The 14,449-nt window shown below is 46.1% G+C and overlaps 1 protein-coding gene across 1 annotated transcript; it reads left to right on the forward strand.

Annotated features, from left to right (window-relative positions):
* The first annotated feature begins 6,035 nt into the window (after nt 1-6,035).
* On the forward strand, nt 6,036-12,106 carry LOC146611810 (interferon-inducible GTPase 5-like). The gene is made up of 4 exons (XM_085342725.1): nt 6,036-6,486; nt 6,732-6,922; nt 10,300-10,870; nt 11,469-12,106. The coding sequence occupies exons 1-4, from the start codon at nt 6,036-6,038 to the stop codon at nt 12,104-12,106; spliced, it is 1,851 nt and encodes a 616-aa protein (XP_085198851.1).
* The last annotated feature ends 2,343 nt before the right edge of the window (nt 12,107-14,449 follow it).

Here is a 14,449-nt window from a genome sequence, read left to right on the forward strand (position 1 = left end):
TCCCGAAAATTTTTACAGCACTGTTAAATCAATCTTGCAGGCCTGCTTAAAACAAAAATGAGACAAAGAGAGCTGATTATTAGCTCATCAAAACACAATCCTGACAGGATTTCTCTAAGTGCACTGTTACAATTTTAAAGGGCCCAGTTCTAAACATGTCCATGATTAATAAAACTCTATTAACATAAGAAAACAACCCAAACCTAACTGTCAAAATCCATCACTAAAACAACAGCCCCAAAAATCTTAATCACAGAAAAGTTTTGCTCACTAATCAATATGTTATGGAGATTAGAACTTCAGGGCCACAAAGGTTTTGCCCTACTCTTGGTTAAATTAATACTTACATAGTCTGAACTCAGACTTAAAATCACTCCCTCTGTTTATTTTCCCCACATCATATTTCAGTGGCCTCAGGTTCTTCAGCGTCCTGACAATCTGAGGTCAAATGACATAATTTCACCTGCTAAATACACAGAAAATCTTGTTAAAAGCCGCACAGTTTGCACACCATTGATATTCTCATTAAGCCCTTTCTAAAGATGTTATAACAATGTGTCATCACTAAATTCTAAATGTATTTTCCAAATCTGCACTACTGCACTTAGTCACAGACCTGACCACTTTATTTAATTATCCTGTATGTTACCAAGCCTTTCTTCTCACAGTCACAGTGTCTCTTTCAGTGCAAGCTTCACTCATCCGGTCAGACAGGAAACCCAAGTTCTCCTTTTTCTTTTCATATCTCAAGAAGTTGCCGTGACAAGAGAAATGCATATTTAAACATTACCACATTATTAAATTATTTTATTTTCTTCCTAGAGTAATCACTTGTTTAGCTCAATCGACACAAAAGCACTTCCAATTCACTATTTTAAAACTACTTTATGCTTTTAATCACTTTTCATTTTCGCCAAAGTCACTCTATTGTCGTGGAACTTTCCTGAGTTATTCCTCACTTCAAGCTTTAAGTATGTTGAATCTACCATTTCTGTCATGTATTCACATTCATGAATGTAAGCATGTCTTCATTGCGTTGTTGTTATGTGTTCATATTAATATTGAGTGTAAGCTGATTCTTCATTGCATATGTGTTTTATAATCAGGTTTAATTCATGCATCTTTGCACTGAGCTGTGGATTCAAACTGTCTCACTTCTGATTCTCTCCAAATATAATTTCACATGTAACAATTTGTATATGTGTGTTTTCTATTCATTAATGTAATTGTTAGTTAGTTTATTTATTTTTTTATCTCTCTATTTTTCTTTTTTCTTCTTTTTTTTTTCTTTTTCTTTTTTCTTTTTTTACCTCTTTGTTGTGATGTGGTGGACATTCCTGAACCTCCATGAGTTCAGTCTCAATTTTCGATCAAATTTTCCCACATGCTTTCACTATGTTATGTCTAGGTTCACCTCTCACTACTGATCCTCGTCCCTGTTCCCACAGTTTCCGGTGTGGGCTCTCAGATCAACACAGGCCCAAATCAGCTGTTTCTTCTCTACGACTTATTTTTCAGTCGTGCGACCGTTTTGGGGATCAGCCTGAGTTTCGCCTTCATCGCTTCGTGTACATGGGGTAACGAGAAGCGATTAACACCTCACTACCAGCTCCCGATCATTAATCATTTGGTCGTAAGATAATCAAACCTGTTTGAAATCCTGTCGGCCGTCGTGAGGGCATCACTGCAGCCTCTCACATTGCGCACACACAAACACAGAAATGAAAGTGAAAAGACGGAGCAGCACGGCAATGCAGCGTGTGATCTGGACACAAGCGATGGAGGCACAACTTGTAGAACTTTGGCTCATCCGAGCCTTTTCGATGTGGCCTCACAAAATTATCACGACCACAACAACCGTGAAAAGAGTTGGATGGACACTGATGCTCAATCTCAGCTGCCCGGTCAATGTTTTTCATTAGCAATTTAGAAAGGTTGATGGTGGTGGTCTGTGTGTGAGTGAAAGACAGAGAGGGAGAGACCAATTTTGTATGATGCGTCCATATCATTTTATGGACACACAGTGTGAGCACTCAGGTCGCATCGTGATCTATGAACTTCTAACCCCTGCGAGTCAATCGTGCAGTTTGAGCAGGAGCTGAATAATGGGCCTGAAAAAAAAGCGCAAAGTGTATGTCCAGCTTAATTTGGCAACACTGCTGCTTTGAGCGCAACTCTCTGTACGCTGTTATAAATGTCAAGGAGCCAGAAACAAAAAAAAGTGCAAACAAGGGAGCCCGGAAAGCAACATAACAAAACACAGGCTCACGACAGGCGCAGGCGGCCAGGAAAAACAGTTCACACAAAGTTCAGGGGGCCGGCCCGGAGGCTGACAGCACGATAGTCCAAACCCGGGCAGTTCAGGGGGGCGGCCCGGAGGCTGACGGCCCAAGAGCCCAGAAAACAGTTCAGGGGGCCGGGCAGGCAGGAGACACCGGCGGCGACGGAGTAAATGGTAAATGGTAAATGGCCTGTATTTATATAGCGCTTTTCTAGTCCCTAAGGACCCCAAAGCGCTTTACATATCCAGTCATCCACCCATTCACACACACATTCACACACTGGTGATGGCAAGCTACATTGTAGCCACAGCCACCCTGGGGCGCACTGACAGAGGCGAGGCTGCCGGACACTGGCGCCACCAGGCCCTCTGACCACCACCAGTAGGCAACAGGTGAAGTGTCTTGCCCAAGGACACAACGACCGAGACTGTCCAAGCTGGGGCTCGAACCGGCAACCTTCCGATTACAAGGCGAACTCCCAACTCTTGAGCCACGAGTAGGTCAGGAGGCCAGCCGGGCGGGAGGCACTGGCAGCGGCGTAGTTCATGGGGCCGTCCATGACGGCGGCATAGTTCAGGGGGCTGTCCATGATGGCAACGACGCCCAGTCATCGGCCGGACAGGACGTGCAGGACGTGCAGGCCGGACAGGACGTGCAGGCCGGACGGGACGTGCAGGACGAGCAGGCCGGACAAGATGTGCAGGAACAGACACCATGGAGACCTCAGGAGCAGACGAAGCTGAACACTCGGAGGCTGGACCAGGCGGAGCTGCAGAGGCTGAGGCGGAGCTGCGGACTCGGAGGCCGGACCAGACGGAGCTGCGGACTCGGAGGCCGGACCAGACGGAGCTGCAGACTCGGAGGCCGGACCAGGCGGAGCTGCAGACTCGGAGGCCGGACCAGGCGGAGCAGCAGAGGCAGGACCAGGCGGAGCTGCAGACTCGGAGGCCGGACCAGGCGGTGGAGCCGGTGGTGGCTGAACGGCCTCGCCAGAACCATCAGCAGACACTGGGACGTGCTGGCTGGGTCCTCCCGGACCCCCAGCTGACGAGGCAAGAGGCTGAACGGGCCCCTCGGACCCTCCAGCGGAGACAGGTGGCTGAACGGGCCCCTCGGACCCTCCAGCGGAGACGGGTGGCTGAACGGGCCCCTCGGACCCTCCAGCAGAGACAGGAGGCTGAATCGGTTCCTCGGACCCCCCAGCAGGAAGAGACGGCTGAAGCGGTTCTCCAGAACCCCCAGCGGGAACAGACGGTGGAGTGAATGACTGAGGTGAGAACTGAGCAGGTGACTGAGCTGACAGGTGAGCTAATGTTTGAGCTATGGAGAGAAGTTTAAGTTGTATTTACTGTTGTAACGATGGTAGTAATGGTGGGTGAGGTGATGGATGAGCACAAAGCTGAGCTATGTCTTCCGAGCCTACGGAAAACTGCTGGACGGGCTCACCTGAGCCTCCAGCGAGGACAGAAACCGGTGCAGGGGCCTGCTGGGCAGTAGCCGCTCCCACCCGCGGAATAGGCACGGGCACAGAGACTAGCGGAGCCTCAGCCAGCCTGGAAACTGGAGCAGGGACAAACTGGGCCCTAGCCCCCCTCACCCGAGGAACTGATACAGGTGCAGGAGACGGCTGGACCGCAGCTGCCCTGGGCGGAGGAGCACCGGAAGGCAAAGGCGCAGGCTCACTGAAAACTGGTTCATCAAAAATAGGTGACGACCCTTTCCCACCACGTTTAACAGTCCGTACAGTCTTAGGTTTAGCAGTGTTCACAGTCTCAGAAAAAACAGACTCGGCAAACTTGGGTTTTAGCTTGTTCCCACTCCAACGAGCAGACCTTGAACTAAAAATCCCAGACGAATGCTTATTGTGATGAACTAGCGCGGGAGGATTCAAACCAAAACTGGCCTCCCAATCCAAATCCTTGTCGAGAAAAGAAATCCCAAAAGTGTCTGAGGTGAGTTCATAGTCTTTACCGTTTAACGGCTCAGGTGGAGTTTGGAAAGTGTAGTCCTTTTGACTCACCACCGGAGGTTGCTCAGACGTGTCCATATGACGGCGACGTGAGCGCCGTTTCCTTTGGGCAGAGGTAGCTGGCGGTGTGAGCAACTGAGCCTCCGGTGCACAGAACGGTGACGCTGAGGATGGAGCGTGAGCGCCTGAAGCCACACGGAGGACTCCCAACTGAAGCGGCCGCATCTTGAGTGCCAGCGAAGCAACAGGACGAGACTTCTGACAGCTCCGGGGACCACCAAGAGCCAGCTGAGTGCCATGGAAAATGCGCCCGACGTCAGGGGTGAGCCATGGCTTCCAGCGGAGTTCCTCCTCCAGCTGGGCAAAGGCTGCTCGGCGTCGTTCAATGTCTGCTGGGTCCATAGTATGGTCGCGATCTTCTGTTAGGTGACGGCTGTGTGCGGACAGGGATAGGACCCAAGATGCAGACTCCAGAGAGAAACTTAAACCAAAACAGCTTTAATGCTGAACTCAAACATAACATAACTGGAAAAAGGTCAAAAATAAACTAGCACCGGCGGAATGACAAAACACACAGCAAAATAAACGGTAGATCGCGACACAGACACAGAGAAACACAGGGCTTAAATACACAGAGGGAGCAATCAGGGAATGAGTAACAGGAGGGAAACACAGCTGGGACAAATCAGAACTGACGAGAGCAAAGAAGCGTAAACTGAACACACTGAGATAAGACAGAGACCTTCAAAGTAAAACAGGAAACACATAACACAGACTGAACAAAGACACAGACTCACATGCAGGCACTACAGAGGGAACAGAGACGTGGGACCAGGGCAGACACAAACACTGACTGGACACAGGGATATAGGAACTAAGGATACACAGAGACGCGAACTAGACAAGGGGCTACAGGTGACAGGGGAGACAGAACAACTAGAGAAGACAGACATAAACCATAAGACAGAACTCAAAGAAACCAAAGACTAGAAAGTATAAATAATACAATAAACTCAAAACCCCTTGGTCAACGACCCAGGCATCCTAACAGAATTATAATATTTCTGACTGTCTGAGGCTAAATTTCCCCGATTCAAATCGAATCGAATCATTGATTGAATCGATTCTAGAAACTAGTTCGACAATCTCTCCGGCATTGGAACCATCATCTGTTTTCTCTTCGGTAACCTTCGGTCATGCTCTCGGTTGATTTTTCTCTAGTCGGCACACTCATTTCCTCCATTACCGGGCGGCACGGCGGCTGGCTGCTTCCCAAACAAATACACATGTGCGGCTTGGCACTTGTGCTGTACGTAACAAGTCACGTGACGTGACGCTGCGGCTGTGATTGGTTCGGCTCTGCGCTAGTTAATTTGGATTGGCTGTTCTTTTTCTTTTTTTTTAAGAGAGGAAGAGAGAGAGATGAGGTCTATCACAATAGTTTCATTTTTCTGTCAAGAAAAAGTTATTTCGCAATACATATCGTTATCGTTCTATCGCCCAGCTCTACTCCTCAGATATTATGGCAGTAGACCTGCCAGGAAATTTTAAGAACTTTAAATTTTCAGTGCCTTGAAATGTATCTTGACATCATACAGTTTTGTATGTTAACTGAAAAATGTATTATTATTATTTTTCCAATTGTGTGATAACTTTCAACATCTCTCTTACTGCAGTTATCGAGGATCAGGATGGCTGACTTTAAATTAGTTAGAAAACAAATTAAAGCTCTACAACTCCATGACAAACCATCAGCTGTTGGATTAGTTAAGGAGCCACTGGGGATGGATGACATCACACTAAATATCGCCATCACAGGAGAATCTGGCTCTGGGAAATCCACCTTTGTTAACGCTCTCAGAGACCTGTCCGATGGTGACGAGGGAGCTGCTCCTACTGGTGTTACAGAAACCACCTCAGAGGTCGCACCGTACCCCCATCCAAACTATCCCAATGTTACTTTTTGGGATCTCCCTGGAATCGGCACCACCAAGTTCCCAGCTGAAGAGTACCTGGAGCTTGTTGGATTTGAGAAGTTTGACTTCTTCATCATCATCTCAGCCGTTCGCTTCAGAGAAAATGACGTGAAACTGGCTCAGGAGATTCAGAGGATGGAGAAGAAGTTCTACTTTGTTCGCTCAAAGATTGACAACGATTTACGAGCTGAAGAAAGAAGTCAGAGAGAGTTTAAGGTGGAGAAGACTCTTTCACAAATCAGACAAGACTGCATTCAAGGTGAGTGTCACATGAGATCATTTATATGAGTGAGACCAGTTTCTGGATTTAATGATGGTGATGCAGTTGTTGGAGTGTTCAGGCCACAGTTGGACAGTTCATCTCTGTTAGTTTTATTACTGTGTGGCTGCAGGATGCTTCTTTAGTTCATCCTCTGTTAATCTCCTTCCTTTAGGCCAACTTTCTGCTGATTGGCTGCCCCTCCCTGACACGCATGTGCACGTTTCTTTCCTTCTCTGACGCAGGACTCACAGGATTAGGCATCAAGACTCCGCAGGTCTTCCTGGTGTCCAGCTTTCAGCTCCACCAGTATGACTTCTCCCTCTTACACAAAGCCTTAGAGAGCGGCCTTCCTGAAGTCAAGAGAGATGCTCTGGTTTTGGCCATGCCCAGTATCAGCAGCGAGATCATCAACAAGAAGAAAGAAGCTTTCAAGGTATGATTGTACTGTCAGCCACTCTGTCTACATCTTTACTGGAGTCTGATCAGCATACTCAAGGCTTTTTTTCTTAATCTGCCCTCACTCATCATAACATCAACATTCACTCGAACAAAGGAGGTTATCAGCCAAGGTTTATCAGTCTAAGAGCAAATTCATATAAGAGAGGCCATGGTGACACCATGCAACAGACCTGAACGCGTTTGATTCTACAAATACAGAGAAAACTATGATGTTAGAAACATAAAAAGAGACAGAAGAAGAGATGAAGCAGAAGCAGATAATCTCAGTGAGATGACCCATGTGACGAGTCTGAGGTTCACATTGAGGCTTATACAGTTTATGGGTGAAAATATTTACCTCTGTTGTGGGGACATCACCGTTTATAAATCTGATATAACTGTGTCTACATGAAGACACTGATTGTCTTTCAGCAGAATCATAATAAACATCTCAATTTTCTTAAAGCCCCAAAACCACAACATACGATGTAAGATGCGCTAATGTTGTTTGTTTTTGTGCAAAATTACCATGAAATCTTCCATCCATCCATCTTCATCCGCTTTATCCGAGGCCGGGTCGCGGGGGCAGCAGCCTAAGCAAAGAGGCCCAGACCTCCCTCTCCCCAGCCACCTCCTCCAGCTTATCTGGGGGAATACCAAGGCGTTCCCAGGCCAGCCGAGAGATATAATCTCTCCAGCGTGTCCTGGGTCTGCCCCGGGGCCTCCTCCCGGTGGGACATGCCTGGAACACCTCACCCAGGAGGCGCCCAGGGGGCATCCTTGTCAGATGCCCGAACCACCTCAGCTGGCTCCTTTCGATGTGGAGCAGCAGCTGCTCTACTCTGAGCCCCTCCCGGATGGCCGAACTTCTCACCCTATCTCTAAGGGAGAGGCCAGCCACCCTTCGGAGGAAGCTCATTTCTGCCACTTGTATCCGCGATCTCGTTCTTTCGGTCACTACCCACAGCTCGTGGCCATAGGTGAGGGTAGGGACGTAGATCGACCGGTAAATTGAGAGCTTCGCTTTTACACTCAGCTCCCTCTTCACCACAACGGACCGGTGCAGCGTCCGCATTACTGCAGCTGCAGCCCCAATCCGTCTGTTGATCTCCGGCTCCCTTCTCCCATCATTCGCGAACAAGACCCCGAGATACTTGAACTCCTCCACTTGGGGCAGGAACTCATCCCCGACCCGGAGTGGGCACTCCACCCTTTTCCGGCTGAGAACCATGGCCTCAGATTTGGAGGTGCTGATCCTCATTCCCGCTGCTTCACACTCGGCTGCGAACCATTCCAGTGCGAGCTGGAGGCCCTCACCCGATGAAGCCAACAGAACCACATCATCCACAAAAATCAGAGATGAGATTCTGAGGCCACCAAAGCGAAACCCCTCCGCCACTTGGCTGCGCCTAGAAATCCTGTCCATAAAAATTATGAACAGAACCGGAGACAAAGGGCAGCCCTGGCGGAGCCCATCACCCACCGGGAACGAGTCCGACTTATTGCCGGCAATGCGAACCAAGCTCTTGCAACGGTTGTATAGGGATCGAATGGCCCGTAGCAATGGGCCAGACACCCCATACTCCCGCAACACCTCCCACAGGACACCCCGAGGGACACGGTTGAATGCCTTCTCCAAGTCCACAAAACACATGTAGACTGGTTGGGCAAACTCCCATGCACCCTCAAGTATCCTGGAGAGGATAAAGAGCTGGTCCAGTGTTCCGCGACCAGGACGAAAACCGCATTGTTCCTCCTGTATCCGAGGTTCGACTAGCGGACGAACTCTCCTTTCCAGCACCCTGGCATAGACTTTCCCCGGGAGGCTGAGGAGTGTGATCCCCCTGTAGTTGGAACACACCCTCCGGTCCCCCTTCTTAAAGATGGGAACCACCACCCCGGTCTGCCAGTCCACAGGTACTGCCCCTGATCTCCACGCAACATTGCAGAGGCGTGTCAACCAGGACAGCCCTACAACGTCCAGAGCCTTCAGGAACTCGGGGCGGACCTCATCAACACCAGGGGCTCTGCCACCAAGGAGTTGTTTAACTGCCTCAGTGACCTCGCCCCCAGAAATTGGCGGGTCATTCCCCTCATCCCCAGACTCTGCTTCCTCCTCGGAAGACGTGTCAGTGGGATTAAGGAGGTCCTCGAAGTATTCCTTCCACCGCCTGACAATTTTCTCAGTCGACGTCAGCAGCGCTCCGCCAGCACTATACACAGTGCAGGTAGAGCACCGCTTTCCCCTCCTGAGACGCCTGACGGTTTGCCAGAATCTCTTCGAGGCAGTCCGAAAGTCTTTTTCCATGGCCTCTCCGAACTCCTCCCACACCCGAGTTTTTGCTTCAGCCACTGCCCGAGCCGCATTCCGCTTGGCCTGTCGATACCTGTCGGCTGCCTCCGGAGTCCCACAGGCTAACCAAGCCCGATAGGACTCCTTCTTCAGCCTGGTGGCTCCCTTCACCTCTGGTGTCCACCATTTGGTTCGGGGATTACCACCACAGCAGGCACCAACCACCTTGCGGCCGCAGCTCAATGCAGCAGCTTCGGCAATGGAGACGCTGAACATGGTCCATTCGGACTCAATGTCCCCAGTCTCCCTCGGAATGCTGTTGAAGCTCTGCCGGAGGTGTGCGTTGAAGATCTCGCGGACTGGGGCCTCTGCTAGACGTTCCCAGCACACCCTCACTACGCGTTTAGGTGCACCAGGTCTGTCCAGACAAAGAGCGATTCAGAAGACCCTTATGAAAAGGATATCGAGGGAACAGTTTACCCTGCCCGGGATAGGGTTACCGGGGCCCCGCCCTGGAGCCAGGCCCGGGGAGGGTGCCCGAGGGCGAGCATCTGGTGGCTGGGCCATGAAATCTTACATAATTAAAATTACTAAAATATCAATAATATGCCACAATTATTATATAATTATTATTACTCACTGCCTTTTATTATAGTGTGCCTTCTTTAAGTATTTGTAAGTAATAACACTGTAAATTCGATTTAATTACAGAGAACTTTTTCTTTCGATTGGGGAAATTTTTATAAACAGTTATTGAAATTTGTTTTTAGAATAAATTTAAATATTTCGGTGCTTTAAAACTGAAAAAGTGTAAGTTGATTTTGTATCAACATAATTAGCTCAAAAATATAATAACAGTAAACACAGACAGACGTAAAGGTGTGTGATGCACATGAATATAATAAAATACAATAAAGTGGCTCAGTTCACAGCATGCTAAGATATTGTAGTCAATTCTCTGTGGAATATTAAGAGGAGTGTGTCATGTTTTGTGTGATGATGATCTAAGATTAAATAAAGCAAAAGAACTCGAAAAAAAGCCCCAAAGTTTAAAGTTTATCCTCTTTTTTTCATTCCAGGTATCAGAGACAAGCACAGACAACCAATTTGAAATTGAAACTGTGAGAGAAGAAATCAAAGAAGCTCTGCTGAACAATGACAAATCGCTGGCTATCACAAAGATCAAGGAGTTACTGGACAAGGAGAGGAACACTCCACTGAATATCGCCATCACAGGAGAATCTGGCTCTGGGAAATCCACCTTTGTTAATGCCTTCAGGGGCATGGACAACAGAGAGGAGGGAGCGGCCCTGACCGGTGTTGTAGAAACCACCTCAGAGGTCACACCGTACCCCCATCCAAACTATCCCAAGGTTACTTTATGGGATCTCCCTGGAATCGGCACCACCAAGTTCCCAGCTGATAAATATTTGGAGCTTGTTGGATTTGAGAAGTTTGACTTCTTCATCATCGTCTCAGCCGATCGCTTCAGAGAAAATGACGTGAAACTGGCTCAGGAGATTCAGAGGATGGAGAAGAAGTTCTACTTTGTTCGCTCAAAGATTGACAACGATTTACGAGCCGAGAGAAGAAAGAGAAACTTCAGCGAAGAGGAGACTCTTAGGAAAATGAGGGAAAACTGCATTCAAGGTGAGACTGATTTGTGTGTTCATCATCTCATACCAAAAACGTTTGTTCACCAAAGCTTACTGAGAGAAAGCTGCTTGAACATCACCATCCAGGGTGATAGACGAGGTACAGCCCAGACAGGAGGAGGATGATTGTCCTGATGATGGTGACACAGCTGCTGAAGAAGTCAGGCAGATGCTAGATAGATGAACTTTGTTATAAGGAAACTTTATTATACTTATTATAGTGTTTGGGAGGATCTTGCAGTCTGATATCATCAGGTGATTTTGTATTAAGATAGTTCTCGATGAGTCACAGACGTCAAAATCATTTTTGTTGCAGTCGGTAGCTTAAATGTTACACATAAAGTGGCACAGTGTATTTTAAAATATAACTATTTAATAAGGAATATATTGCAACAGTAAGCTATAAAATCACCAATATGAAAACACGACCCCAGTCTGTATGTGGTGGCTTACAAGTTACACTATGAGTTCAAATCCTTTACACATCTATAAAGTCAGTCGGCTCACTGAATCTGCTGAAAGATAAAATGCAGTTTTAGATGTTTTTATTATTTTGTATCTTATCATCATACTGTTTGTTTTTTCTGTGCCAGGACTCAGAGATTTAGGCGTCGAGGCTCCGCAGGTGTTCCTGGTGTCCAGCTTTGAGCTCCACCTGTACGACTTCTCTCTCTTACATGAGACCTTAGACAGAGACCTTCCTGAACACAAAAGACATGCTCTGCTGCGCGCCATGCCCAACATCAGCCTGGAGATCATCGACAAGAAGAAAAAAACTTTCAAGCGCCGATTGTATTGGTTGTCCACTCTGTCTGCAGCTGTAGCTGCTGTTCCAGTTCCTGGGCTTTCTATTGCTGTTGACATAGCGGTGCTAGTTGGTGCTGTCACAAATTACGTCTTTGGGTTTGGTCTTGATATCAAGTCTCTGCAGAGATTGTCTGCCAGCACAGGCGTGCCATACGCCGATCTGCATGCCGTCATCGTTTCTCCGCTGGCTGCGGTGAAAATATCGAAAGAGCTCCTCCTGAAGGTGTTGAGCCAAATTGCAGGAGCAGCTACATTTATGGCACTGGAGGAAGTTTCCAGATTCATTCCAATAGTTGGAATCCCGCTGGCAATGGTGTTCTCTTTTACTACAACTTACAGACTTTTGAATTTCATCCTCAACCAGCTTGCTGAAGACGCCCAGAAGGTGTTCAAAAAAGCTCTGGGTCTGAACACCTCAGTGTGATTTAAATAGTTAAAGGCGATACAGTGACACGTTTAAAACTGAAGGGTATGAAATAAAATTCCTAAATCATTGAATATGCAGTGAATCCAGCTGTAAACCAGCATCCTTACAGCTGATCAGTGCATCAGAGGCCTCAGCAGGTCTCATGTCCTCAGAAACAACAGAGGAACCTCTCCCACCTTTACACAGCAACACAATAATGTGGCCTTTATATCCATCCATCCATCCATCCATCCATCCATCCATCCATCCATCCATCCATCCATCCATCCACCCTGCATCCATCCATCCATCCATCCATCCTGCCTCCATCCATCCATCCATCCTGCATCCATCCATCCATCCATCCATCCTGCATCCATCCATTCTGCATCCATCCTGCATCCATCCAGCATCCATCCATCCTGCATCCATCCATCCATCCTGCATCCATCCTGCATCCATCCATCCATCCATCCATTGTGGAGCAGGGAAATTATTTTACTGCTATTGTTAAATAATCATCATTATTACCATTGCATTAATAATATAATCTGCAGTATGATCATTGCTTTGACAATGTAACAGATAGCTTTAAGATGGCCTTAAGATGTTTATGATGATGTTAATTTTGTATTTCAGATGCAGTTATAACTATTGTGTACACAATGCATATCTGTGCTTATTTGAGTTGATGTTCAGGTTCTTTAAAGGTCTTAAGCTTCACTGACGTGACTGTTCAGGTGATACATGCTGAGGGAAAACTAGAACATAGAAGGAATTGCAATACATGCTTACAAAACACTTATATATCAGGTCATTTTATATTAAGGTTTTAAGTAGAGGTTCTTGGTTAAAACATTTATTTAGTAGAAGACATACATATAGTCTCAGTGAGCCTCTGGTCTGGTGAAAGGTCAGAAGTGCAACAGGTGAATTGAGAAAGAGCATTTGAGGACGAGACACAGACAGTTAGTAGGTGAAGAGGTGACACAAAGAGCATGTGAGGTCAACACACACACACACACACATGAGTTAGATTTATTTAGAGGAGAGATTAGTCATGTCTCGGTAAAAGAGGAACCGTCCTTGTTGTCTCGGCAAGAAAGAGGAACAATTCACTTTAAGATAAGAACGGAAAGTACCAGCCATGAAAATAGAAGATGATCTTCTGGGTTAAAAGTCATTGTGGTGTTGATCTGATCTATGTATAAAATGTATCTGTGACGCATGAAGGGGCGTCAGTAAATCAAACCCTGATGCTATAAAATATCTGTTCATGCTTTGATTAAGTTGAAGACTACTTGCTGTCTGCGTACAGAGTTGTCTTCCCACACATGTGTATTCATTAAAAATCATTGTTTGACCAAGAGCTTCTGGACCCAGGGTGGTTTGTACTCTCCCTCCTCAATTTTGAACCTTAACACCATCCATCCTACATCCATCCATCAAGACCACCATATAACACATCATAACCCCAGCTGAGTTAGTGTCTATAATTACTGAATGTGGTGTGGACAGGATTTTACAAACTGTTTATTCACGTGTTATGTTGAACTTTCGTCTGTACCTAACTTATTGGTTACAAAATGTTTCATCTGCGATGGAATTTGGTTCGAGTCACCACTAAATATGAAATGAAGATCTTGAAAACACCCACAGGCCTGGCAAAAAATCTCCTGTATGCTGTGTTTTTGCTTGTTGCTGCCAAAGGTGATTCATAATGGTGACATATCTATAAAATTTTTAAAACTTCAAAGAATCTCTTTAAAGTTTTCTGCTCATAATAGAATAGGGAGTGTAGAATTATGAGCAGAAAAATAAATTTGAGCAATTGTAGTACGTTGCAGCAACATAATAAAGCTGAAAAAAGTGAATGTCTAACTAATTTCTGAACCCACCGCATGTATGTATGCATTTCTCTCTGATTTATTATCACATGTTGGGTTTGCTTTTGTTGAATAAATTTAACTGCCTGTGTAAGGCAAGGTAAGTTTATTTGTATAGCACAATTCAACAACAAGGTGATTCAAAGTGCTTTACAGAGACATTAGACACAAAAACAAATAAAAAGCATGATTTAAAATTGATTAAAACAAGCAAACAAACAATCTAACTAATTAACAAACAAACAAACAAAACAGTATATAAAATCAAAACAGATAAAATCAGAAGAGTAGATAAAATCAGTAGTTAAAATGTAAGTTTTGAAATTTAAGCTTAAGTGCGGATTTGGTGCTTTATTCAAATGCATATATATATATATATATATATATATATATATATATATATATATATATATATATATATATAAGGAGCATAAAAGCTGAATGCAGCTTCTCCGTGTTTGGTTCTGACTCTGGG

This window comes from Diplotaxodon limnothrissa, linkage group LG19 (genome assembly GCF_057381915.1).
Source record: "Diplotaxodon limnothrissa isolate DT_005_m linkage group LG19, D_limnothrissa_male_GT1.1, whole genome shotgun sequence".
NCBI lineage: Eukaryota > Metazoa > Chordata > Actinopteri > Cichliformes > Cichlidae > Diplotaxodon > Diplotaxodon limnothrissa.

What these genes read in the sequence shown, in the direction of transcription:
- LOC146611810 (XM_085342725.1), top strand. Translation starts at nt 6,036, where the DNA reads ATGGATGACATCACACTAAATATCGCCATCACAGGAGAATCTGGCTCT. An exon ending in AGAAGAAAGAAGCTTTCAAG is followed by an intron (nt 6,923 to 10,299) that starts GTATGATTGTAC and finishes TTTTCATTCCAG; the next exon opens with GTATCAGAGACAAGCACAGA. An exon ending in GAGGGAAAACTGCATTCAAG is followed by an intron (nt 10,871 to 11,468) that starts GTGAGACTGATT and finishes TTTCTGTGCCAG; the next exon opens with GACTCAGAGATTTAGGCGTC.